This window comes from Zootermopsis nevadensis, unplaced genomic scaffold, assembly GCF_977971745.1.
Source record: "Zootermopsis nevadensis isolate Lab colony 2312 unplaced genomic scaffold, Znev_1.0 Znev_ptg000061l, whole genome shotgun sequence".
In the NCBI taxonomy this organism is placed as follows: Eukaryota; Metazoa; Arthropoda; class Insecta; order Blattodea; family Termopsidae; genus Zootermopsis; species Zootermopsis nevadensis.
The window spans coordinates 6,904,220-6,930,594 of NW_028259192.1; the positions used below are offsets into that span (position 1 = coordinate 6,904,220).

Here is a 26,375-nt window from a genome sequence, read left to right on the forward strand (position 1 = left end):
ATTTCACTGCATTTCTGCCAGGTTTACCGACGTTTCAGAGGTCCTTGTTGCTTCCATCATCAGGACAATTACCAGACTACGGCGCAACAACATAAGAGACAGTCATCTTCAGACTCACCGCCGTAGTTCCGAAAGCGAGAGGGGTATTTGGCGACTAGCGACATCTTTCGCGTATTGTGTGAACTTCATGCATCCTTCTTTCACGTAACTCTAGACATATATGCATAGGTGTCGGAGTGTTCGGTGCCCCTTCGTCTTATAAAAGATGTAGTATGCTACAAGACCAACCCTCTTTATTTTCATGTGGCTGAGCCCGTGGTGTTTTACCTTCAAGTAATGGAGAGTAATCCTGAAGAAACAAATAAAACACCTGTCACAGAATATGATGTAAAACTTTTCATAGACAATTATGGTGCATCTTCCAAGAAGTCTGAAGTATTATACAACAAAACAACTGCATTGAATAGGTTATGTTTATTTCTAATATAATGATTCTGTTACGCATTAACTCCTCTGTCAGCAGGAAAATTCATAGGGAAATATACTCTTTCGGAATTAGACTGGCGAGTCTGTCTCAAACATTACTTCATTGCAGTTTTTATAAGAATTGTACATACTACGACTTTATCAACAAGTTATTTACATTTCAGTTTGGAACCTTTCGCGTATTTATTGATAAGTCTGTGACCTGGTGTGGTACATTTTAAGGTGCAGATTTATACATATTTTCAGAAAATAAATGATAATGGAAGAAATACCTATACTGTATTGCCGTGTTGAAAGGTTAAATTAGCAGCAGCTCATCACTCGGCACCAATTTCTAGGGTTTAGAATGAATACCTTTAATTTTATGCTATAGAACACGGCCTTATTATGTAGCAGTGAATGCAGTATCATGGAGGTGTCTTGCTGTGTAGTACAATTTTTGTAATTCTGTCTGCATCATAGTTTACTCAGTGCATTTTTATCCAGGAGTAAAAAATTCGGGTTTATTGTATGAAGGCACTACAAACTAATGTGTAGGTAAAGTTTATTTTCTGTAGACAGTAGCCAGAAGGTAATTCCCAATTATTTAATCATGTATATGGGAATTTTGTGCACAATCTTGCATTTTCACAAGACATATTGAATTTGCATTACCCCTTAGGTAAATTTACAATGATCACAAAATTCAATACATGGAAGTATTTGAAGTTGTCAAAATTAGTAATTCTATAGTTTATTAGAAGAGTTCTCTTACCTTGTTGTTTTATCTGGTGACAACTAAGGAGTATACAGAATGCTACAGTCAAATGGTTAACACTTGTGCCTTGTATTCAGGAGGTCCAAGGCTCAAATCTCAGTTTACAAGTATTCATATTTTTCCCCAGTCTCTCCAGACAGATGTTGAGATAGTATTTTAAATTAGGCCATGTTAGATTCCTTCCGCATAACTTTTCATTTCTTTATTTACTAATCATGCTATACTTCACTCCTTTACAATCTGAGCTGTTAACAGAATCATTAAATGGACGATAAATATGTAACTAAAGCATTTGAATGTCTCATATACAGATACTGTACACAGGACAGCACAACACAGAACTCATATACAGTGTGTGGGAAAACTGATGCATAATAACAATGGGAACAGGTGGAAAACCTTAAAATGAAAATGTAAAAGGAAGAGGGGTCCGCAGTGGCCACGTGATCTGAGGCGTGGGCCTTGTGCTGCTTGGTCACTGGCACCGTGGGTTCAAATCCCACTCAAGCCATGGATGTTTGTCCGCATTTATCTGTGTTGTGCTATCCTGTGTACAGGTAGAGGCCTTGCAACGGGCCGATCCCTTGTTCAAGGAGTCCTACCGAATGTCTATAGATCAAGCCAACGAAAATTTGGGACCCGTAGTGCTCAGGCACTTGAAGAACGGGTCGTTCCCAGTATCCCAGTAAAAGAAAGAATTCTCTACTTGTCCTCAAAAGATCATAGTAAGAATTGTCATATGCAGCAAGTAGTCACACCAGTCATTAGTAGCAAGGAAATTTGTGGTGGTGCTGAGACACATGGAGGGTTGTATAACTACAAAGAAACTGCGGGTGACACTCCCAAACAAGTGAGTAAATACAGAAGAATTGTGTAAATGAGAAGAATATACAGCTCACCTAATAAACACTTCAGAAGCATATACTTGCTGACACGGAACACAGCAGATACTTAACTAAGGGGGTGGTAGTTACAGTAAGTGTTGAAAGTCTCCACCATGCGTTCACCAATGTGCAACTGTACATCATGGAATACTAGCTTGCACATCTTGTGATTTGTCTTCATCAGTGTTTGCAACAGCATCTTTCAGGTGTTCCAAATGAAGGATTCCAAAGGGTTTAGGTCTGGTGAAATGGCAGGCCATGATACAGGACTGCCATATCCTAGCCACCTGTCAGGAAACTGTGTGTTGAGGTGCTGTTGGGTCTGTGCACTAAAATTTGCCAATGTCATACCACGTTGAAATCGCATGCCATGCTAAGCTGCCAGTGGCACATCTTCAAGCATCACCAGTAGCACTTTCTGCAGGAACACATAGTAAGCAAGGCCATTAAGGTGGTCTGTTAGTATGGCCCAACCATACAATTGCCAATGATACTGGTCCACACATTAATGTTCCAGCAAACTTGATGGCCCCACTCATGTGTTACATGGGGATTATGACTGTTGAAGACACCTTTATGTGTGAATGCTGCTTTATCTGACCATAAGATATGCTCCAAGGGTCTGGATCATATTCATGTTCCCATAAAAGCCATTTACATTATTGGAGATGATGATATTTATATGGCATGAGACTTATGGTTACAAGTCTTCATCCTAAAGGATTAAATGGATAACATAATGTTTGACTCCTAACTGTCAGTTGCAGATGTATTACTGTCACAGGATGACTACACAGTACAGCAGCAAGATTATTGCTTTATGCTGAGTATTGATCACTGTCTGCCATGATCTGACAAGGAGCTATCTTCGTATTTCATGTGCCGTTTCTCACATCCTATATCCCCTAGTCTTCCCACACCATGATTAATGTACTTGCCCCATTTGAGAGTTATAGAAAATTCTTTCTAGAGAATTCTTTGTTTTACAGTTTCCTTTTATTTTGATATTTTCTACCCATTCCCATTGTCATTAAGTGCCATTTTTGTGACACTCTGAATAAGTATGTGATAGTGTAGGTGCTTATATTTTTTTGTAATTCTAGTGATCTGGTAACACTGTCAATATGCTGTTGCCACAAACCAAGTCTGAATTTCTGTGTCAATACTAAACACTTTATCTCATATTTCCTACAGGGCGTTAATCAGCACAGCCCTTGCTGTATATGCGAAGAGTGGAAAATCTTGTTTTAAACCTGTACGGTGCCTAGATGGCATTGGTGCCTCAGGTATTATGGGGCTTCTCTGGAAGAAGCACATTCTTGATAATATAGGTGTTACGATCAATGATTCAAGAACTAAAGCTTGTGAAAGGATTAAAGAGAATGCACAGCTGAATGATTTGAATGTTAAAGTTCTAAATAGAGATACATGCGCTTTACTTCATGAACAAACCTACAATTTTATGTAAGTCTGTCCTTACAACACAGCTATTGGCTGTATTTGTTGATATAAAAATACATGTGTGATGTGTGTATGTTTGTACAATATAGGACTGAAGAGTATGAGAGTTGAAAGAGCACAAAATTTGGTGGCTATCCCTTCTAGTAGTCTCCACTAACAGTAGTTTATTACCTAGATTGTATGTAATCTTAAAAACATCCCTCTAAAATAAAGTAAATATGTGTGTAATGTGCCTGAGTTGTATTCATAAGGTTTTCAATCCAAACCTCAGGAAACCAGCTGCCCTAACAGATCACCCCCCCACCCCCACCCCCTTTCCAGAATGTCAAAGCAGTAGCAGTACAGTAACTTGAAATAATCAATATGCCTTCCCTCTCATAATGTGCAAATCATACTCACATTGCAAGTGCTAAATAGTCTCTGAAATCAATACGTCTTTAAATAAGTAACTCTTGAACAGAGTCCTTGATAAACAATTACTCAGCTAATCAATAAATTTTCTTCCTTTTATGGAACCTGAAGGTTCATTGCCACAGGTGTCCACACACACAGTTTAGTAACCTACAATTATTCAGGATAAGTGAGCAGTTTATTTCAGTTAATATTAATGATGAAATTATAGGCATGTAACTTGATCCTGGTTGCTACTTCTGGTTGCAATGTGCATCTTGGACTGTAGTGCAAAACATATAAGGAAAAAAGCATGGAAATAGTTATTTTAAAATATTGATGCAGTGGGACAGCTTTACCTTTTTTTAAATTTTATAAATATTTACAACATAACATAAATAAATGAATAAGTAGGGAAAAACATATTTAATTTATATGTTGTATGGTAATGGAACATTCTGGTTGATACTGAATGGCAGTGTTTTAGGTATTGTTATTTTAGGGTATTAACTGTCATTCTAAATTTTGCTTCTGTGTTGAAATGCATATAAAACCATTATATAACACTGTAAAAATCATACGTTTGCACTGGTTTGGTATCATTAGTTTAAATTAATGAAGAAATAATTTTAGTGAAAAATTCTTAATAGTGTAAATATTTTCATTCCAGCTCCTTAAACTGCCACACAGTTGCTGCATGTTATTTGGACTCCGCGTTTCGAAACCTCCCCAAGGATGGGATACTGGCAATAACTACCACTGATGATGCTGCACTCCATGCCATAACACCTGAAATTGCATTAAGAAACTATGCTGGTTTTGTTACAAGAACACTCTACAAAAAAGAACTTGCAGTTCGATTGTTTTTGGCAGCAGTAGCCAGGTTGGTATAATATTGTGCTATGAATAGAAACTGCTTAAGAAGCCTCCATTGAAGAAAATATATTTGGATTTATCTAATTAATTGCAAGAAATGTGTTTTATTAACATGTATGAGTATTTCTCACTCCAGAACTGTCAGTGAAAGAAAATTGCAGGAAACGAATATAAATGTTATATGAAACTGGAAAGTTGAAAGTATATATTGGTATCATATATGCATAATTTGCATATTTGTGTGTAAAATACATTAATAACAGACAAAGCACCATTTGTATTGTTCTCTGTTCAAAGTTAATATATTTGTGCTTGAGATATTTTCCATAATAAACTTTATTAGGTGCTTCTACAAATAAATATCACAGATGTGTATTTCAAGTTCATTGTGTCACATTTTCCTTGTTTTTTCTCATTATTAATCTTTGACAACCAAAGACTAATAAGTAGAGGAAGTATAAATTATCTTGAAAAGTTGTCAAAGAATTCAGAATGGAGAGTTTAAAATCTTAAATATTGTAGATGCTAGTATAGTGAGTAGATTTGTTGAACAGACTGTACTTATATTTTCATAAATTAATGAGTTTTGTCTTCTGTGTTGCAGCACTTTGTAGTCTGGTAGAAGTTTACCAATGTTTCAGAGGTCATTGGTGCCCCCATCATCAGAGCAATGATGATGGCCCTGGTGATGGAGGCAGCAATGACATCTGAAATTTTTGGTAAACATCTACTGGACTACATGATGCTACAACCCATAAAACAGCTATTTTATAATTTTAAAATAGTTTTTTAAAGAAATAGGATAAGAAGGGGTTGGACTGCATTCATCTGGCTCAGGGTAGTGGCCAGTGGTATGAACATGCTAATGAACCTTCAGGCTCCATAAAATGTGGATTTTTTTTTCACCAGATGAGCAACTGTTTGCTTCTCAAGATCTCTGATCCATGGAGTTATTTCATCTTTGTCGTTTTCCTGGAGATTCATCATGTGTTACATAAAATATGTATTAAGTTTGGTGTGGATGTTATAGCATGCTGACAGTAAAGTTATAAAGATTTAAAGTCACTTCAATACAGTATGATGTGGGTTATGATAAAGTTATTTAATTTCCAGGGCTGCAGCTCGATATAACAAGGGTGTCCATGTGCTGTGTTCTGTAGCATTCAAATCATCATTCACAGTTTTATTGACTGTTAAGCGTGGTCCAACACATGCCAATAAGAGCATAAGAAATATCAGGAAACTCATCCATTGCAGTATGTGTGAGGACAGAACTTTCTATCCCCTAACCAACTATCCCATTGGTGAGTATGACTAGGCTTCTGCAGCTGGTATTAGTTTATTGGTCCTAATTTTTAAGTATAGAGCAAATCACCAATATAACAACTTTGTTATTGCCAACGTAGCTTGAATAATACCATCCTGCCGTCAACCAAAGCATATGATATCAACAGAAACTCTTGTAACAATATGAACTTAAGCAGAAGTTATAAAAATATTTGCAGGTCACAAACATTCAGATATGAATGTGGATATCACAGGAAAACTTTAGTTGCAATCACAGAGCATCTTATATTGATAGGAAATGTGTTTGAATATTTCAGAACATCACTTTTAACCTTTGAATCCCAGTGGTAACTATATATATCATCTGCTTTAACAATGAGCAACTGCATTTTGACAACAGAGTGAATCCATGGGTTTCATATGATTCTCAGAATAAACTGTGATTATTTCCCTAAAAAATTGACCATTTGATCTTTGTGAAGGAGAAGTGTTATGTTTTCTTTGCAATAGGAAATTAGTATATGTTGATTAAGTATATTATTTTGGTCAGATTATGTGTAGCAGTTTATGTAATAGATCAGTCACTGACTTTCTTAGTATTTTCTGTGTATTTTTTGTACCAGAGTCACCATCATCCTTGCTTGGATGCGACTGTTCAAGTAATTTGCCGGGCAAAGTCGTGCTAGAGCTAGGGCCAGTATGGTCTGGAAGTATTTTTAATGAGGAGTTTCTAGTTGCTATGTATCATCACAGCTGCAAGTTTCCCTGGAAAGTAAAAGCCAGTGTTCTGTTAGGGCAGTTAGTGGCTGAAGCAAGGTAAGCTATATTATGCAGACAAAAATCTGCACTTACTGCAATTTATTTTATATATACCACTGAGTACAAAACTGGTGGGGTGGATGCCCCCTGGGTGTGTGTGTTTGAGACATGCTTTGGGGGGGGGGGGGGGACATGAGAAAAGATAAATTTCTAATGTCAAATCCAGCAGAAAAACACTTTTTTAGCTCCACTTAGTAATCTCTTTCATAAGCATCCATCAGAATTGTTAATCCCGATTTTTAAAAAGTTTTAGTAGATTTCATTTTTTGTAATTATTCATCACCAAAGAAATAGCACTTTGTGGCATACCTGTTTGTTCTTTAAAATAAAATAAAATTATTTTTATATAATATATTATAATAAAGTTTTATAAACAAAATTATTTTAATTTATGAGGCAACTGAAGCATGCAGAGCAAACTTCTTGTGGCAGTTACCCCCCTCCCCCCCCACTTCTGTTCCCATGAACTGATCCCGACTTTGAGTAATGAAGTAGTTGCTACGTTCACTGACAGTTTTAATGTTCTGGTTGTCATTACATACATGAGAGAAGTTCCTATTTTTTAAGGTTTTGTTTATAGATTTCTTTGTTACAAGAAAGATCATTAAGACTACATAAACTTAACTGAATGAGTCTTGAGTCAGTGAGTGGGAGGGTTCAAAATACAGCTGTGAACAACATTTGCATTATTGTTCAAGATCAACTAACTTGTAATTATTTTACCCAAGTATTGAATAATATGCATAAAAACTAAATTGTATTCTATTCTATTGACAGTTTCTAAATTAACAAATAATATCAGCAGATATATTTTAATTAACACTTATAATGTAGTTGTACAAGTACTTCAAATTCAAACCTAATTAAAACTTGAGTAAGATAGATTTATTTACTGTTAGAGATAAAACAGAAATTTAAGCAAATGAAAGCTAAGTAAACTAACTGGATGGCTTAGGGAACTCAAAGGTTCATCACCGAAATAACCAAAGCCCTTCACCGGTCCCTGTCCTCGGCCAGCAAAATCCATTCACCTTCAACTCCTGTCTCCCATAGATCCCACCTGATATTATCCTCCCATCTACATCTAGGTCTTCCCAGCATTCTCCTCCCTTCAGGGTTCCTGACCAATACCCAGTGCATACCTTTTGCCCCATCCATGCATGCCATGTGCCTTGCCCATCTCATTCTTGACTTCCATCACCCTGACAATATTGGGGGAGGAATGAAAATTTTTAAGCTCATCATTATGCTGTTTTCTCCATACCCCATTGTCTTCTCTCCTCGGCCCAAATATCCTCCTCAACATTATATTCTCAAAAACCTACAATCTGTGTTTCTCCCTGAGTGAGAGACCTTGTTTCACACCCATACAAAACAACAGGCAAAATTATTGTTTTGTATATTTTAATCATTAGGTTCTTAGAAATCAGATGGGAAGACAAATATTTTGAACTGAAAAGTAGCAAGCATTTTCAGAATTTAGTCTCCTCCTAATTTCCTTAAGAATATCATTTTGATTTGTTATTGTTGTTCCCAAATGTTTGAACTTTGTTACACTTTCAAAAGATTTATTAGCCACCCTAATATGATTTTGCCCACCTGTCTGCTGACGGGATACTAACATGTACTTAGTTTTTATGAATTTATTTCTAGGCCCACCTTTCTACTAGCTTCTAGTAAAATAAAATCTATTTTAATCAAATTAATTAAACAGAGTGGATGATACCAAACTTTATATAATCTTCATTATATAAACTTTTGTTTGTCACAGACATTTATAAAAAAATTCTGCCAAAAATTGCTTAAAAAATTCCACAATTCTGTAGTTGATTACCTATTCACACAATTGATTTTATATTTTCTGTTGTAGATGTAGCATTACGAATGAAAACAATTTACCACAACCACAAGGAAACAACTTTGTTGTCAAACGTGAACATGAAACAGAAGAAGAAAATTCAGTAAAGAGACTGAAAGTACATAATGATGTGCCATCAGATAGGGAAATTCTCAATTCTGGAAAATTGATTTCCGTTTCTACTATTAAAAGTGAAAATATGAATCCAGTAATTACTTTGGATTCTGATAAGGATTCAGCTCCACCATTCTATTTCAACTTGCATCGTCATAGTCTTAAAGGACCACAATTGTTACGAGTTGATATTGTAATTCAGTTCTTACGAAGAGCTGGGTATAGAGCAAGTCGAACTCATTTTGACAGAGAAGCAGTTAGGACAAATGCAAATCTATCAGATCTCACTAAAATTCTGACACAGGCTGCAAATATGAATACCCAGTAAATCTCAAAACACTTCATTATATTAAGAAATTTGTTTTGTTAGATGAAACAAAATAAAGGCATTTTTTTCATTTACTGCAAATATGTGCAGTTTGGTTACACAAAATTATTCTTGGGAGATAATGCACAAAGTGCAAAAGTGAAGATTTATTTTAAAACGAATAGAAATACTCAGTATGACAATGAACTGCAAGTACATAGAAAGTGTACTGATTTATTAATTTTGAGACTGCAGATAAAGTGCATTTATTTTCAGTGTAATAGGTTACTACACAGAAAAGTATTCAAATAATTATTCATAAATATCACCATTATGAACCACATAAAGAATTTTATTTTTGTCCCATGTGGGAATTAGACAATGTGAGAAGGACAAACAATTTCTCTTATTGAAGAGTACAGACTATTGATTCACCTGTGAACCACCAGACCTGGACTCCCTTTTGAAGTCTTCCCAAAAAATCAGGAAATTCAGTGTTTGCAATCAATTAGATTTATGAGCAAACATTATCTCTTTAGAATTGTAGGAAACATGACTTTTGTTCCAAGTTAACAGATGAACATCTGCACCAGCAACTGGGGATTGCCACAGTGGATTTAAAGCCAAATATAGACAGACTTTCCTAAGTCAATGTTGGAAACTGTGCACTATTTGAAATTTTTTCTGACAATAAGGTGAAATAATAAATGCCTCAGGTTTTGTAGGATTCCCATTTAATATAAATTAATGGTATCACCATATTTCTTTTACAGAACTACTGCTTTGCATTTATATTTAAGTATAGTAATAATGTGGTGAAATATCAGGTTCTCATGGCAACGACACTGAGGATGACTGTCTTTTTGATATTGTGCTATCTTGTCTGGTAGAAACTGACAAACATTTCAGAAGTGATTTTCATAGTTATAATGTGATTTAATTTTTCAAAGAACAATAATAATAAAATATTAATTAGTATAGTGTTTTTTACTTTTCAAACATTTTGGATAACATTCTGAATATTCTTCCATGAAGTCATGTATGTTCTTTGTTTTTCTAAACATTAGGCATATTGAGAGATTACTATTAACTCATTTGTATGGATAAATACAGCTGTTATCCATTTTCAAGCAAAGAAATGCATTTTAATTTACTGTCCATGACATTGTTAATTTTCTGTGTCCCTCAACAAAAATATGAATAGCCAATACAGCCCCCATAATGGAAAGGTTACCAATCCCTGGTGAACAACATTCTCATTGAATTCAACATTTCCCTTGAAAATAACACTGATACACAATTTTTTAAAATTGTTTCCTTTTGTATTACATGACTTCGTGAACTGTTTTTATGCTGTTTACAGATATATCTTCAGAATATTTCTATTACCCTTGGTTAAAAACATACTTAATTCAGTATTACCTTATAATAATTATATACTTACAAATTTTTAGCTTATGACTTCCGTTTGTAATTAGTCTCAGGCACATCCCTGGTAATACTCCAGCAGTAATCTGACAGCATGTTATTGCTGCACTTCCCTTGGTACCGTTTTTCCATAACAGCAATATCTTGGTGCACCAAGGTTTTGTGGGAAGAAATCCAAATGTGAGTGTAAGACGTGAATATTTAGTGACATGTTGCACCCAACTGCTTCATATGATTGGAGGAGACTTTCTACGATTTCCTGGTGGTTGTCTACTTTAGTGTTTCAAAAGAAATCACTGCAGACATCTTTGAATGCTGTCCAAACAGGTAGTTCAACTTCATTCAAAATAGGATCAAAAGTTTTATCTTTTGTAAGTTTCCTTATTTGTGGGCCAACAAAAATCCCGTCTTTTATCTTTGCCTCACTCAAGTGGAGGAATTTCTTCTGCATATTTATGTGTATAAAGTAAAGCTGTTCTAGATGGGAGTGAGTGGTTGACACCACGCCCAGACTGCGCTTTCCTCCCGGGAAAGGACCCCAATACCCACTGACGCTGGGTGAGCTCCAGAACTGGTCTGGACATAGAGGCTAGAGGAAAAATCCTCTGCTTCCATCTGGGATCGAACCCAAGTCATCCAGTCCATAGCATATGCAGTGCTTGTGCATGTTTGAACTTGCACACAGATGGCGTGACTTCAAAGTTACCGCTATATTCAAGAGAACAATGGCATGCAAGATCTGACTTGCAGACACAACATACAACTTATATGTTTTATTTTTTGATGCCACTCAGTTAAATTAAAAACGAAAGGAATAAAATGAGTCAAATCTGTGGGTCATAACAAAATTGTTTTTAAATTTATCAGCGATAAAAACACATTGAAATCATGTATCATAAATTAGGAAACAAAAATGGTGTAATTAGGCAAAGTAAAATGTGTTTAAATGACCAAGTAGTTAGCACTCCTGTTTGTATTTGAGAGAGTTGAGGTTCCATCTTGTTCCAGAAACTGACTACACTACATTTTTGTGGTTCCCTTCAGTGCCTCCAGGAAAATGTCAGGATAGTTATTTCCTCCCACATCCTATCCAGTCCATTATTTATCTTATCATTTGATTCTATTGATTTCAGTGAGTACGCAATCTAGGACATGGGTCTTGGCTACGTAGATACTGGAATCACATGTTCAAATCTCACTCTATGCATAGTTGTTTGTACTAATTTTTCTGTTGTGCTGTCCTGTATAGGCAGATGTCTTGTGACAGGCTAATTATTCTTCCAAAGGGTCCTGCCAAATGTCAGAACTGATCCATAATTTCAGAAGTCATTTTGAGTTGGAAGAGGTCACAAGGCCTAATCTATAACAGTTGACTTGATTCGGTATAGCCTTACCTATGACACCATTATATATCATAAATAAATACAGAGCGCCCTTGAAAGCACAGCTGGTAAAGGAATAGATACATCTTTCTTACAGAATGATTCACTTCTAGTTGAAACACTGAATGGGAAGCAAACCAAATTACTCCTAGAATCCACACTTCTAGGATCTTGTCACAATCACTTGGAGAGACATACTTCTCTTAATGTGTGCTAAGAGGTCATCAGTACTAACAGCATAAATTATATGAGCAATGAGGAAATCTAATGAGAACTTCTTAACTATTGTACAACTAAAATTTACAGAAAATGGATGTAAGGATCATAAACCCTGTCTTAGCTGCCTCCTACATTTATCCTTCTGGAGGACTTCAATGCAGAAAACTTCCAGTGGGGGCTCAAAAGTGTGATGATGATAGGAGCCTCTTGACTGCAGATATATGTTCCCAATCAAACCTCCCTCTCCTCAATACTGATAATAATACACACCTTCACATTTGGCCTTTTGTAGTCCAGCCCTTTCATTGTACCTCAAATTATCAGTCCTTGATCTGTGCAGAAGTGATCATTTTCCATTAAATATCCATCTTACAAGTACACATCTTCAGGAAATGTGCCAGCCAAATTTGATTATAAGACGTCCATTTGGGTAGGAATTTTACAGCACATGTAATTTCCTATAACCCACCTTAACAGTATCACCTCAATGATAAAACATTTCATAAGAACTGTTACACATATTACTATATTATACATCCCAAGGTCATCTGTTGGACCTCATTGTATATCTGATCCTTGGTGGAGAGACGAATGTCATATTACATGCAACAAAAAATGTGCTGTCAAGAAGTTCCCACTGATAACTTTAAATTTTAAATGGCTGTGAACATTGGTTCTTTGTTTCATTAATGATGCAAACTGAACATCATGTAAGGCATATTTTTCCTCTCTGTCTCATCCAACCCCTTCTGATGTGTGAGAGAACTCCACAGAATGTCTGGAAAGAGCAGAAATTCATTTATACCTGGCCTCTCAGTTTGCAAACTCACTGAAACCTTACATCAGGATTATGGCAAGAAGAGATGACAACTATACTTTAACATGGACTCCAAACCAGAGTGTGGGCCTGGCATTTTTCACATGTGATTTTTGACTTCCGAAGTGACTGTTTCTACAGCCTCTTTTAACACATATCTGCATGTATTGCAGAACAAATGTAAAAAAGGTAAAGTACTGCATCCTCTTCCAAATCAGCTCAGTCAGATCTACCACACTTCAATAAAAGTAGTCTTTATTATGAATAAGATTATCAGATGTGAGTTCTACTGTAATATAACTGAACATTTTAAAAAACAAACAAATGTAGTTAAATACATTTAACTCAGCTGGCAATAATTATCAAGTGAGATTCAATGGATCCATGGGAAGGTGCTTTATACAATTTATTGCGTTGCATTTAGGGTAGTAATTTAGCTTAGGGTATTATATTTTTGGACAGTCCTGTACTTGGAACACTGTAATACAGGCTTTGTCTGCCAGACCATGTCAGCATATCATGTAGATTAGAGTTACTGCATAAGGTAGTATTTGGGACTTTAAATGTAACAAAGGTAACTGTTGCCAGCTGAAACTGGGTGGGCAGTGGTTTGATAGATACCATTCTTCTAAATTGTTATCCATAATAAATCTGCCGCCTTGAAGTTAATACATTTTCAACTTTTATTTCTTTGCACTTCCTGCTTCTTTAAGAATGTTATTACTTTTTCAGCAAGTTTCTTATATGCTTCAGCCTGAAATAAAAATAATATTACAATTCTGTAACTTAAATATTAACCCTCTACTGCACTGAAAGATGAGAAAATTAGGATGCCCCTCCTATGCTTATAAAACAGAGAAAAAGGACAATTAACTTATCTTATAGGGTCAGAATACCCTGAATTTAAACAGTGTGGCAAAGTGAAGAACAAGAATATATTCAAACGAACTAGGGGACTAGATTTGGAAACAAAATCCAGCACATATTGTTCTTTTAATTCACCCTGTCACATGCATTCCATCAGTATATTAAGGTAAAAATGAATATAGATGTCCATGAGCTTCCTAGAGTGTGTATTATATACTACAGATAGTTTAATTTTATAAGAATGGCCACTGAAATTTTGCACAATTTATTGGTGCAAACAAGTCACCAGTGGTGGACTAGTGGTTAGCATGCTTGCCACTGGACCCAAGGTTCGCGGGTTCAAACCCGACCAAGGTCGATGGATTTTTTAGGGTGATAAAAATCTGTAACACTTCCTTTGGAGGGCAGGTAAAGCCGGCAGTCCCATGTCATAGATTTATGTCATGTAAAAGAACCTTACAAGCATGAATGAGATGTTTCATAAGCACAATTCAGCTATTTCTCACCCAAGTTCCTGATTCACTGCTAGATGGCTCTGGCAGTCAAATCAGAATTGAGTAGACATTGTGCAGAGGCAGTGGGCTGGTCACTCACTACTCACAAATGCACACTTCTGAATAGGAGGCAGTTAAGACCAACAAAGGGTTGTGTTATAGAAGCAAGGAGCAACAACAATTGGTGCAAACAAAGAGCATAAACATTAACAGCTGCTTTCAAAGGTATTGTCATCTTCAATGGTTAGACCTTATGCCTGTTTCACCTCAAGACAAATATGAGGACCATGTCACCATGTCTTTCAAGATTTGTTCATTAGCCCTCTAGGACAGAGTTATCCTTAAACTAAGCTCCATGCCATAAAGGGCATAAAGGAAGAACTCCATGCACTTTTAACATAGGCAACACACGGAGGTGAATAACAACTTAAAACTCCAGCTGCTTTTATCCTCTGACAAGGGTTCTTAGTTTTGAAATTTTTTGAGTCCCAGAGCCATTCTGTACTTGTTTATGCAAACTACAACCCCAATTTCCCCATTAATAAACAAACCATCAGACTAAACATCACAAAAATGACAATATAATTAAGAATTTGTACTAGATCCTGACTGAACTCAATTTGTTTTACCTGAGTGCTGTTTGGCAGGGCTACAACTATAGGCTTTCCTTGGTCTGTGGTTTCTGTTATTGCAGCATCTAGTGGTATATCTTGTAATAAATCAATACCTAAAAAATAAACATGAAATAAATAGTAGATGACAGACAAAACAAATATATTTATAATATATTATATATAACATGTTCTGCGTAAACTACAATTCAGGTCTGAGCTCTGAAGCTCTGTGCGATGAGGTATGGGGGAGAGGAGGTGGAATAAGGACAGGCAACATAGCAAATGAGGAGGCTACTGCTTAACTGGTGTACACAGCTAATATCCACCCTGAAAACATACCTACGTGGTGAGAAGCCAACTACTAACTGCCTGTGCTCTGTGACGTGGAAAGAATCTGTCCTTAGTAAATTATATTCATGTTTGATAATACTGACAAATACTAAAGCAAATCAGCATGTAGACTATGCAAGTTGAGCAAAGGCAAACTTGGTCAATATTTTCATTACAAATAGTAGTTATATTTCCTTCTCTTTGCCACCAACCATATCACAGTTTCCACATTCCTTCCAGGGCTACAGAGCTTGGCCTCAGATAATAATGGTCTACTCTCCTTTGAATATGTTCTTGTGTATTAGAAATGCTAGAGATATTACAAATTAATATTTAACAGCTTTTTCTAAACAGTTTTTGAAAGTACTGATTCCCACTATTCACAGTTACATTAAACTTCTGCACAGTTGCCATGCACATATATTGTAACAAAAATGATTCTTCATGACGTGTATATAAGCACAAAATACCACACAAAGTGCCAAGTTTCATTAATCACATATATTGAAGAGGAAGACTGTGCAACACTACTATGTTCATGTTATATTCTTGAAAATTCTTCCATTGGTTAAAAATTATTAAGGGTGGGGGGAGGAGAAACACATGTAAGCATGTTAAAACTATGATATTATGTAACCTTCATAGGGTCAGTAGTGACAAAAAAAAGTTGTCATTGGAACCACGGTTCCGGAGAATTTGACGTAAATACATCTATACGGAGAAAGGAAGTTTATATATTTTGTTTATTCTAAATATTTCCTTTATACATGCTTTACAATTGAGATAAGTTTGATTAAGACATTGCTTATTTAACTTGAATTAGTTATGCTTAAGATGGGTCTGTGGTAGCTGAATGTAATGAAATGTAAGGTAAGGTAAGGTAAGGTAATGAAATGTAAGGTAAGGTAATGTAAGGTAAGGTATGTAAGGTAAGGTAAGGTAAGGTAATGTAATGTAATGAAATTATATATTAAATCTTGTCCGTCTAATCACAATAATTATTAAATATTAAAATATTACAATAATTAACATTTAAAATATTAAATGATGTTCTTTATCAAAATATTCGATTTACATTAGACCATCATTTTTCATGTTTCATGACATGTTCCAGTTCCTAAAAGAACCATCCTCAGGTGTATATAATTATATAAAGCTTCAAAACGATAAATAATTCAAATACAATTTTCATACGTTATGCTAGCGTACATTTTTATCAGATTTTTACCAGATATCAAATGATGTTTTTTTCCAGATTTTTATTCCATTTTTAATAACACACTCGATGTTGTTCTGTATATATACATCATGCTCAAAGTGACTTTAGTGTGGGTGAACGTTTTGTTGTTTTTGTATCAGTCTGTAATGTAAATAACATAAAGGTTAAATGAATATTAGTAAAATAGAAAACAAAGTAATATATATTGAAGATAATTTTTGAAACATACCAGAAATGTGTAGAGGAGTTACGTCTGTCTGGAAGTATTGCCGTGTTTTGACTGAACTGTGTTCGTTGTGGATTGCGGTTGTCTTGTAGGGATGGCAAGTGAAAGGAGGTTGTTGGAGGTGGAGTTAAGTATTTGCAGGGAATTGAAGATGGGATTATTGAGATAAATATTATTGTCATTCAAGCATACATTTTGTTTGAATGCTTGTTGTATATGATATTTTTCTATTGTGTCTCTGTGTTTCTTATTGTATACTATTTTTAAGATGTCCATTGTATCTGTTATCGTGCTATATGCATGTCCAGTGTTTAGAATGTGTTTGGCATATGCTGAATTATCCTTATTATGTTTTATTGCTGCAATGTGTTCTTTATACCTATTTGTGAATGTACGTCCAGTTTGACCAATATAAGTTAATGGGCATTCTTTACATTTTAATCTGTATATTCCTGGTAAATTGTATTTGTTATTTATGTCTATTGGTGGTTTTTGTTTAAGGAAGTTTTTTATTGTGTTATTTGTTTTGAAGGCTATTTTTAATTTGCTTTCTTTGAATAGTTTTGTTATGAATTTCGTTTCTTTTCCTATATATGTAAAAGTGGCCCATCTTTTTTGTGTATCTTCATTTTTATTTTTATTATCATCATTAAGTTTCGTTGTTTTTTTATTTAGAAGGTTGTTATTGTTATACCCATTTTCCTTGAGGATTTGTTGTATTATATTTAATTATATTTGTTTGTTTGTTGTGGATATTGGGTATAGATTTTTCCTGTTTATTAAATAATTGATATCCAAGGAGTCCTGCCAAATGAACAAGTGATTCATAGTGTCAAAATTAATTCTGAATCAAGAGGCTACATAACCTAAACTGTAATAGCTGAAAAATATATAAAGACATAAAACCTGTATGTTTTACTTCACAAAATTATGTGACCTTGAAAAAGTGCATAATTCTCCAATCACATGTTAAAATGTTATCATTACCTAATTCAGAAGCTAAGTCTTCAGTGCCATGGCCATACAAAGCAAGTGAATTCTTACATTTTGGACACACAAATGTATTCATGTTCTGGACAACTCCAACAATTGGCACCTTCAGTTTTTGGAACATGATTGCACCTCTCCTAGTTACTTCAAGTGCTGCAATTTGTGGTGTTGTTACCAGTACAACACCTGATGGGAAAGAAACTGGCTTAAGTACAGCTGGGGATTAAAATCCTATGTTAGTAATGCCACTTCTCTCATCAGCAGGGTTTATATGACTGAAGGCCCATCATGTGCATTCACACATACTCAATTTTTTGGAAGAGTAGACACTAGAATACACAAATCTCATGAATTAACCTATATATTCATATACTGACTTTATACAAAGGATCTGTGATGAGGGAAAGTGAATGTACACTGGCACACACAACTCAACCAGTGACATAAGTAAGTTCTGGGTGAGCAACATTGTTGCTATTGACAGAGTGCACTATTATTTCCTTATTACAGGTCCTTCTTCCTGTATTACTGGGCAGACAGACAAACAATGGTACACACCAGAATCGAATTATGCCAAATTGTGTCAGATATCTACATCTTATAACATATAACACATGTAAGGTATTTGGAAGTAACATTGGGCCAGCACAAAAGAACTCCACACTTTCAGAATGATGCAGAAAACAAATATGGCATACTTAGGACTTCACACCCACATCAGTTGATAGAAAAATTCTCAAATTTTAGTTTAAACTGACCTGGGTGAGTGTTCTTGTTGTGTGCCTCTGTTAGATGCCACTAGTTTTGAAAATAAATACCTAACAACAGAGGAGTTGGTGTGTTCTGCAGTTATAGAAGAAAGTCTGTTAACAGTTGTGCAATGTGCATTTTGCACACAAATTGACATGGAACCAACCAACCAAGTATCCATTTACGCCTGGTATGAGAAATTCGTGCAGAAAGGGTGCACTTGCAAAGGCAAAAGTCATGGTCTGCCCTCTGTGTGTGATGCAACTGTGGACCGCATTCAAAATTGCTTCCAATGCAGCCCACAAATATAAACGCGCTGAGTGAGTCGTGAGTTGCAGCTACCACAAACAAATGGCCCCCTTAATCCTGTATAAACGTTTACTTAATGACTTTATCGTCCTACAAGATGGGGCGCTGCCTCACTCCCCCATGGCTGTTGGGAACCAGCAAAACATGCACCTTCCCCAAAAATGGATTGGCCATGCAGGAGCCAAAGGCGTTGTGTGGTGCAAATTGCCACCAAGATTGCCAGACTTAACTCTGTGTAACTTCTTCTGGCTGGGCTACATAAAAGTCAAGTGCTCGTCCCACCACTGCTGCAATCTTTGACAGAGTTGAGGCAACGAATCACAACTTCCATAGCTTCCATCATTAGGGACACTGTACAAATTTTGGGAAAAGTTGGATTATCGTCTCATCTGCAGTGTGACTTGCAGAGCACATATCGAGTCTCTGTGAGGTGTGCACAAAACAATGAGAGTTTACCCATCAACTGATTTAGATGTGAAGTTCTAAGCTCACATCATTTGTTCTTTGTGCTCACCCTGTATTACTATACTTACAGAAATTATTCAAGTAATTAAGACAAAGTACACAAATCACAAACTATTAGTGATTCAATTCATAGACCATCTAGAAGAAACCAAAGTACAAAATTAAATATGTAAGATTTGAGGTTTTCACAGTGGTGAGTATGAAGATTTCTGTCTTCTGGGTTGTTGCGCTGTGTAGTCTGGTGGATGTTAGCCAACATTTCAGAGGTCATACTGTCTCCGTCATCAGGGTGATGCATATACCTGTACATTTACATGACAACAAAACTTCAGTTATGCCATCTTCTTCTATATTATAAAAAATTGTGATTTGTCGTCATCGCCAACCTATTTGTAGCTAATCAATCTGTAGCCGAGTAAACAGATAACGTTTCCTAGGTAACCATTGTTGTCGATTTGTTGATACGGATCTTACACATTTTCGTTACACGTCTTCCTTTCACTTTTTTGCCGAATGACCCTTCCGTATAGACGTATTTACGTCAAAAATGACCAACACAACAATACCGAGTAAACTGACAGTTGGCCTCCGAACCGCGACGTAAAGAACATGAAGAAAAGTGAAAGAAGACGTTATCAACTATTAGAAGTACCAACACCAACAAGGTAAACTGATACTAATAATACTACTCATTCAAGCCATACTGTTCATTCGATATATTACGATTACGAAAACTATTATGAAAACCGACTTTATGATCGATTTTAAGAAGAAGATTTGAAGGGTGGGGTTGGATGTAGAAAGTTGACTGTAATAATTAGATAAAGCACTCCGAAAGGAGCGCGTTGCTCTAGTTTTACATAAAAACTAAGACATCATGAGAATTTTTATGCAGAATAAAAGGATTTATGACATTTAATAGAATATACAAGGAAGGCATAGAAACTAATTGCAAATATACTTTATAAAGTGTATTACTATGGTGAAAATTAGCTGAATATGTTAACAGGATTAAATACATTTAATATAAACACAAAGAATGGAAGAACAACAATATCCAAGAAAAGATTAAAGCACTTCTGAGGCTGGAGTAGGTGACTTTACCCACTCAGTGAAGTTTACAGGATGATGAAGTAGTTAATAGAATAATAAACCTCTGACTGCCACCAAAGAATAAGTACAGCGAAACTTTTAACCGACCTATATGGGGAGGGGGGGGGGGGGGCATGGGTCGGATAATCCGCTAAGTTGGATGAGCGAGGGGAAGGGGAAGGTGGTCATGGATAAGAAAACATAAGTAGAAGACAAAGATATAATCAGCAAAGTTGAAAGAAATACAAGTAAATCATTGTTATAAATACTGAAATATACAGAGATTCAAGAAAGATTTTCCTCGGCAGATGATGCAGGTGTTTCGCACGCCCAAGCCGATGGCAAAAGATCATTCGTGAGCGCTGTTTGAGGAAGTCCCTGTATTAAAATAATGAATTTATTAGTCATTCTGAGTCGCTGCCCATAACATCAAGTGGAGGCTCTGGTGTGATTCTGCTGATACCAGTTGATTTGCTTGCTCACTGGTAGAAACTGATCGCAACCTATCTGGTTGAAATTTGGTCGGTTAATGCGGGAGTCAGATAATCGAGGGTCAGTTAACAGAGGTTTTACTGTAACCAGTTAAATATATATCTGCAATACTTAACAACAATAATGTCATTTAAGAGAGATACCACAGTTAATTTACATAGTATACGAGGTGCGATCGAAATGTTTCCAGACTGCGCGTATAAAAACCCGTACACTTATCTCAGGTATTAAATTCATCCATCACCCTCGAAGTAGTTCCCCTGGGAGTAAACACAACGATCCCAGCGCCGCTGCCAAGCCTGGAAGCATCCCTGGAAATCTTTCTTTGTCAGCCTGTCAGGCACCATCTGCGATTCTGCCTGAATCTCTTCTATCGTCTCAAATCTCCTTCCCTTTAGCTGAATTTTCATCTTTGGGAAGAGGAAGAAGTCACACGGAGCTAAGAAAGGAAGTTGGGGTCGGTTCTTGCAAGATCTTTGAGCTCCTGACAAACGAGAAGTCGATTCTGCTTCTGGTCCTCAGACAGGATGCGTCGCATGTGGAGTTCTTCCTTTAGAATCAGCTGACAGGTCCCATAGCCTATCCCAACAATGTCGCACAAGTCGTTGATGGTACGACGTCGATCTTCGTGAATGGCCTGCCGAATCTTCGTAACATTTTCGGGCGTTATGCTCGAAGATGGTCGTCCAGAACGCTCGTCATCATCGACAGAGGTTCGGCCATTTTTAAAACGTGAATGCCACACAAAAGTGTGTGCACGACCCATTGCGGACTCCCCAAATGCTTGCTTTAGCATTTCATAGGTTTCTGTAGCCGTTTTGGCGAGTCTTTGGCAAAATTTGATGCACACGCCATTCCGAAATCGCAGGAGGGTCGGTGTAATGCACTACCAAAACGCCCGTAACTAAGAAACAAATGCTAATTCGATGATGCCGGCTGGCACACTGATTCACTATGAATGTAGGCCGCACCCCCTAGCGGCAGAAGCTCGTACTACATCCGGTTCGCCCTCTATTGACACAGTCTTGAAACTTTCCGATCGCACCTCGTATCATTCAAAAGCATAAAGTAAGTTACCTAATAATCAGCATAATCATTTTGGACATAACAGATGCACTTGTAATGTATTAAGTTCAGTGAAGGCAAACTCTTCTATACCAATACAGTACATTCACTGATAAGTTGAACACAACTATCACTTTCCAGCTCCCAGCTAAAACTATGTGACTCACTGCCAAGCACTACAAGGTTCTCCTGATATAAGTCAAAACTCCATAAAACCAATGAAATCAATTAATCCAAATTATAGAAGATCCTGCCGGGACCTGAGAAGTGAAAGTTGCATTCAACTTATCAGTGAATGCACTGTATTAAGTGGTCAACCAGCAACTACTTTTTGAGTTTCCTACTATCACAGTTTCCTACAAATAAAACAATGCACACATGGATGAGTTTTACACTTAAATTAATCAAATAGACAGAATAAATCTAACATACTGGTATTCTTACAAATAGAGACGGTCTATGATAGAAAACAATTCAAATTCTGATTCCTGTTGGTTTACTGTTTTTTCCACAGAAATATAAGAGTCACAAGAAAAATATTGAAGATTTCTGTCTTCTGGGTTGTTGCGTTGTGTAGTCTGGTTGATGTTTGCCAACGTTTCTGAGGTCATACTGAAATGATTTACAGTTACAGAGTTCATAAGGATAACTGTTCCAATCTCTCTACATTCTTTGTTTCCTGAAATATTCACCTCATTATGACAGTCATCTCATGAAATTTCCACATATGGACCTTTCAAAGTCAATAAATAGTCAAACACCCAGGTACTACTAAGTAGTCCAGTAAGTTCACCCTTTATCTTAGTAGATATATGAACACATACTGGGTATGGGCAACAGTACTGCATAACAGAGCAAGTACCAGTATGTGAATCTTGATTATACATTGTGAAAAAAAGTATTACATTATTTTTATGGAAAAATGAACTAAATTCTGGCAAGTTGGCACACTTCAATCACAAATCACAATTACCTGCCAATGGTAAATTCTGTATTAGTGAGAGGTGAGTATCTCCAGTTCCAGGAGGTGTATCCACTATGAGGTAGTCCACTGCATCCCATGCCACCTGTCGCAAGAGTTTCTCTAATGCACTCATGACCATAAGGCCTCTCCATATAACTGGTGACTTCTCATCAACAAGGAAACCCAATGACATACTGAAAAAAAAAATCTTTTGTCTGAATGATTCATAAGGTATTTAATTCTGACATGACATCCTCAGGTTGCGGATAGAGGAACAGCCTCCACTTATGGAGGTTAGCTGCAAATATATTGAATAAGCAGTCACGGACAGCTGGCAGAAGTGGTCCTCCATCTTAGGGGTTGGGCATGAGGCTAACAACTTTTCACCGAAATAAAAACAGCAGTTACAAACAAATTAGCAGGTGGGCAAGTCATGTGGCGCACATGGATGGGGCAAGATGTGTTCACTGGGTACTGGCCGGGAAGCGTGAAGGGAAGAGACCGCTGGGGAGACCTAGACATAGATGGGAGTACAATCTCAGGCAGGATCTATCGGAGATAGGAGTTGAAGGAGACTGGATTTTGTTGGTCCAGGACAGGGTCTGGTGGTGGGTTTTGGTTAATTCAGTGATGAACCTTAGGGTCCCATAAGCCATCTAGTTAGATAGTTAGTTATGACATGCTCTCTTACATAATGACTGTCCACAAAAATTTATTACTTAACCTTAAACACACAACATTTATGTCCAAACTTCATCACATAAGCCAAATTATCAGTGACATTTCCATAGACTGCTGCATTAACTGTTTAAGACAATAAAATTTCAACTATAAATCATTTAATCTCTTATGAAGCTTGACTTTTACTGAGAAACACAATATCCAATCACAACAGGGGGTTGGGGACAGCCAAAGCCTTCAGTTGTCTCTTGGCAGTGGTACAAAATGTTTCTGTCCTGTGCAGTATAGTGCAATACAGTGCTTTCACAATTTATTTTTTAGCCAACACAAGTCTTACCTGAGCAATGTCACTCAGCTGTAAGATAATCTTGGCAACATTTATGAGTTTGGTTCTGTAACATGTGACCCAACCAGAACCAACCAAATACAGGAAGCCTACCAAACACTCCCTACCCTGTTGCATAGTAATCTTCTAATTGGTTTTCAATCGGACTTCATGAGAAGAAAAAACTATAGTAATATAATTATTTTTATTGCAAGTAAATGTAACAACAATTAAACTTTTAAGTTTTGGTTGTTAGTTACATATTATGGATATTTATGTATAATAACAATGGTACTTTAACATGTTGTATTAAACAATCATTATAGTAAGATGATTATGTAAGAATATGAAGTATGGCATATCCAGCTTATATTGTTGCCCATTTCTGGCACAGTGTTCTATCAAATACTAAGAATTTTGGGAAAATTTTATAACAGCTAACAAGCTGAACATTTTATGTACTTTCACTCAATGACTTCATCTTAAAAAATGTGTATCTTATATGCGTCATGTTTGTGTTTGATTAAATATATTTATTTTGTACAGTCTATACACAAACGTTTGAAGTTTATTGGTGTTGTAAAAATTATATAATATTAAAACATTTTGTTGTGTAAAATATTATATTAGCGCTCACAGATTCTCTTCACCAGCCGTCAGACGCACGTTACTCTACACAACATCTCTTGGTATGTTCCTTGTTTACTATTTTTAATATATATTTATACGATTATTTATTTATTTCCTATGTCAATTCATACTCATTCCAAGAAAATAATTAAACATTAATTCCACAGATAAATATAACGTCTGACTACAATAAGCAACTTACCATGAAAATGTAAAGCTACAAACAGAACTACGGATCATTATAATATATTGCATCAAATATCTAATAGTTTTAAAATATTTTAAATTGATAAAAACCTAAAGACGACGGTATTACCCGTCGAAACATGTCGTTTTAATAAAAGCGCTAAAAAATATAATGTAAAATCGTATTTACGATTAAGAGCGCTAATATAATATTTTACACAACAAAATGTTTTAATATTATATAATTTTTACAACACCATTAAACTTCAAACGTTTGTGTATAGACTGTACAAAATAAATATATTTAAAAAATGTGATAAAATTTAATTTAAGAATAGAGAATATTTAAGGACACTGCATGCATATATCTTTCCAGCCTTTTTCAGATTTTGTTTCTATATTAGGAACTTTAAACAACTGGCAAGGTTTCATCTGTGTTGTCAGCATATCATGTAATGAATTATAAATGAATGCAAGTATGCTTAATATAAGAATGAACTTACCATTGCAATCCATAATTAACTAAAGGAATCATCAAGTTATCTGAAAATGAATTAAAACTTCTGAATCCATTTTCTAAGACATGTAAGAATATAACTGAATAATGTGTACCTACTTACATATGATTCTTCAATATTTCATGCATATAAGTTTTCATTATATCCAAAGTACAGACTTCCAGAATAAAAATTAAAGGAATACAAAAATATTTTCCAATCAGTGTCACATATATAAACCATGCTCCTTAAGCCTTTCAAGGACAGATAATATTTGGGTCACCGACAGACCAGGTTTTTTTTACCATTTTACCAAAAACTGTACCTTCGTTAAATTTAGGAACACAATAACATATTCTTCTTTTATTTCTTACAAATGAATAAATAACTAAAAAAGTTATCTATTGAAAAATGGGAAAATACACAATGCAAAATTTCAACCCACGTAATTCAGCAAACATCAAGCTGCATAAATATAATATTTTCAATCAAAGAAGTAGATTGTAAAACTATGTAATCATGTAGGTAGTTACCAGTGTTTCCATGACAGAAGTGAGTAGAGCTGGGATTTATACAGGAAATATGGAAGGATTGGATTGAGGGAAAGGAGGGCAACTAATTAAAGCAAGGGATGGAGGACAAGAGACACGCCCATCTGGAAAAATATGAAAGAGGGAATTTCTGTGCCTGATCCCTCCACGAGAAATAATGATAGATACGGGCTGCTTCAGTTGATAATCCAGGGAAAAGTATTCGTAAAGAGGGGACCTGGCAGGCCAAGAATCTCCTGGCTTCAGAACCTAAAAACTTGGTTCTCGATGTCCACTGGAGGTCTGTTTCAAGTAGCAGCCAGTAAAGTTCAAATTGCTATGCTGATAGCCAACATCCGGAATGGATAGGCACTTTAAGAAGAAGATCCCTCCACTCCTCCTACATAGTAAGCCTATATCACAGGTCTACTTATTTCTCACCTTTATATAAAGGGACAGATGAATTGAGCAATGTCCTCCATTATGCTGGTAACAATTCATGTCTACATGATCAATCTTTCCTTGCTGTTAAAACCTCGCATTTCACAAATATTAAAAAGTGTA

General features: G+C 35.9%; 2 protein-coding genes across 12 annotated transcripts in view; one reads left to right on the forward strand and one right to left on the reverse strand.

Moving 5' to 3' along the window:
• The first annotated feature begins 24 nt into the window (after positions 1-24).
• LOC110831172 (tRNA (guanine(27)-N(2))-dimethyltransferase) lies at positions 25-10,217 on the forward strand. 2 transcript variants are annotated; one of them, XM_022066864.2, is made up of 6 exons: positions 25-467; positions 3,322-3,591; positions 4,649-4,861; positions 5,968-6,158; positions 6,765-6,957; positions 8,831-10,217. In XM_022066864.2, the coding sequence occupies exons 1-6, from the start codon at positions 337-339 to the stop codon at positions 9,258-9,260; spliced, it is 1,428 nt and encodes a 475-aa protein (XP_021922556.1). In that variant the 5' UTR covers positions 25-336; the 3' UTR covers positions 9,261-10,217. The 2 variants fall into 2 exon arrangements, with proteins under 2 accessions (XP_021922556.1, XP_021922558.1); XM_022066866.2 differs by lacking the exon at positions 25-467 and adding an exon at positions 727-1,019.
• Nubpl (NUBP iron-sulfur cluster assembly factor, mitochondrial) overlaps positions 4,649-26,375 on the reverse strand; it is a 27,239-nt gene continuing 5,512 nt past the window's right edge. For 4 of the 10 annotated variants that reach the window (XM_087340516.1, XM_087340513.1, XM_087340512.1 and 1 more), the window contains 6 exons: positions 25,288-25,327; positions 22,972-23,156; positions 17,823-18,011; positions 15,076-15,173; positions 10,684-10,810; positions 4,649-6,906 (listed from right to left, as the gene is read on the reverse strand). In XM_087340516.1, coding sequence (XP_087196642.1) covers positions 6,872-6,906; positions 10,684-10,810; positions 15,076-15,173; positions 17,823-18,011; positions 22,972-23,156; positions 25,288-25,327 — 674 coding nt within the window. In that variant the 3' untranslated portion in view covers positions 4,649-6,871. The other 6 variants (XM_087340518.1, XM_087340515.1, XM_022066877.2 and 3 more) reach the window with 6 other exon arrangements.

Bases quoted from the DNA above. Each gene is read 5' to 3' on its own strand.
- LOC110831172 (XM_022066864.2), top strand. From the start codon at position 337: ATGGAGAGTAATCCTGAAGAAACAAATAAAACACCTGTCACAGAATAT. The intron at 3,592-4,648 runs GTAAGTCTGTCC...TTTTCATTCCAG, and splicing joins GAACAAACCTACAATTTTAT to CTCCTTAAACTGCCACACAG. The intron at 6,958-8,830 runs GTAAGCTATATT...TTTCTGTTGTAG, and splicing joins CAGTTAGTGGCTGAAGCAAG to ATGTAGCATTACGAATGAAA.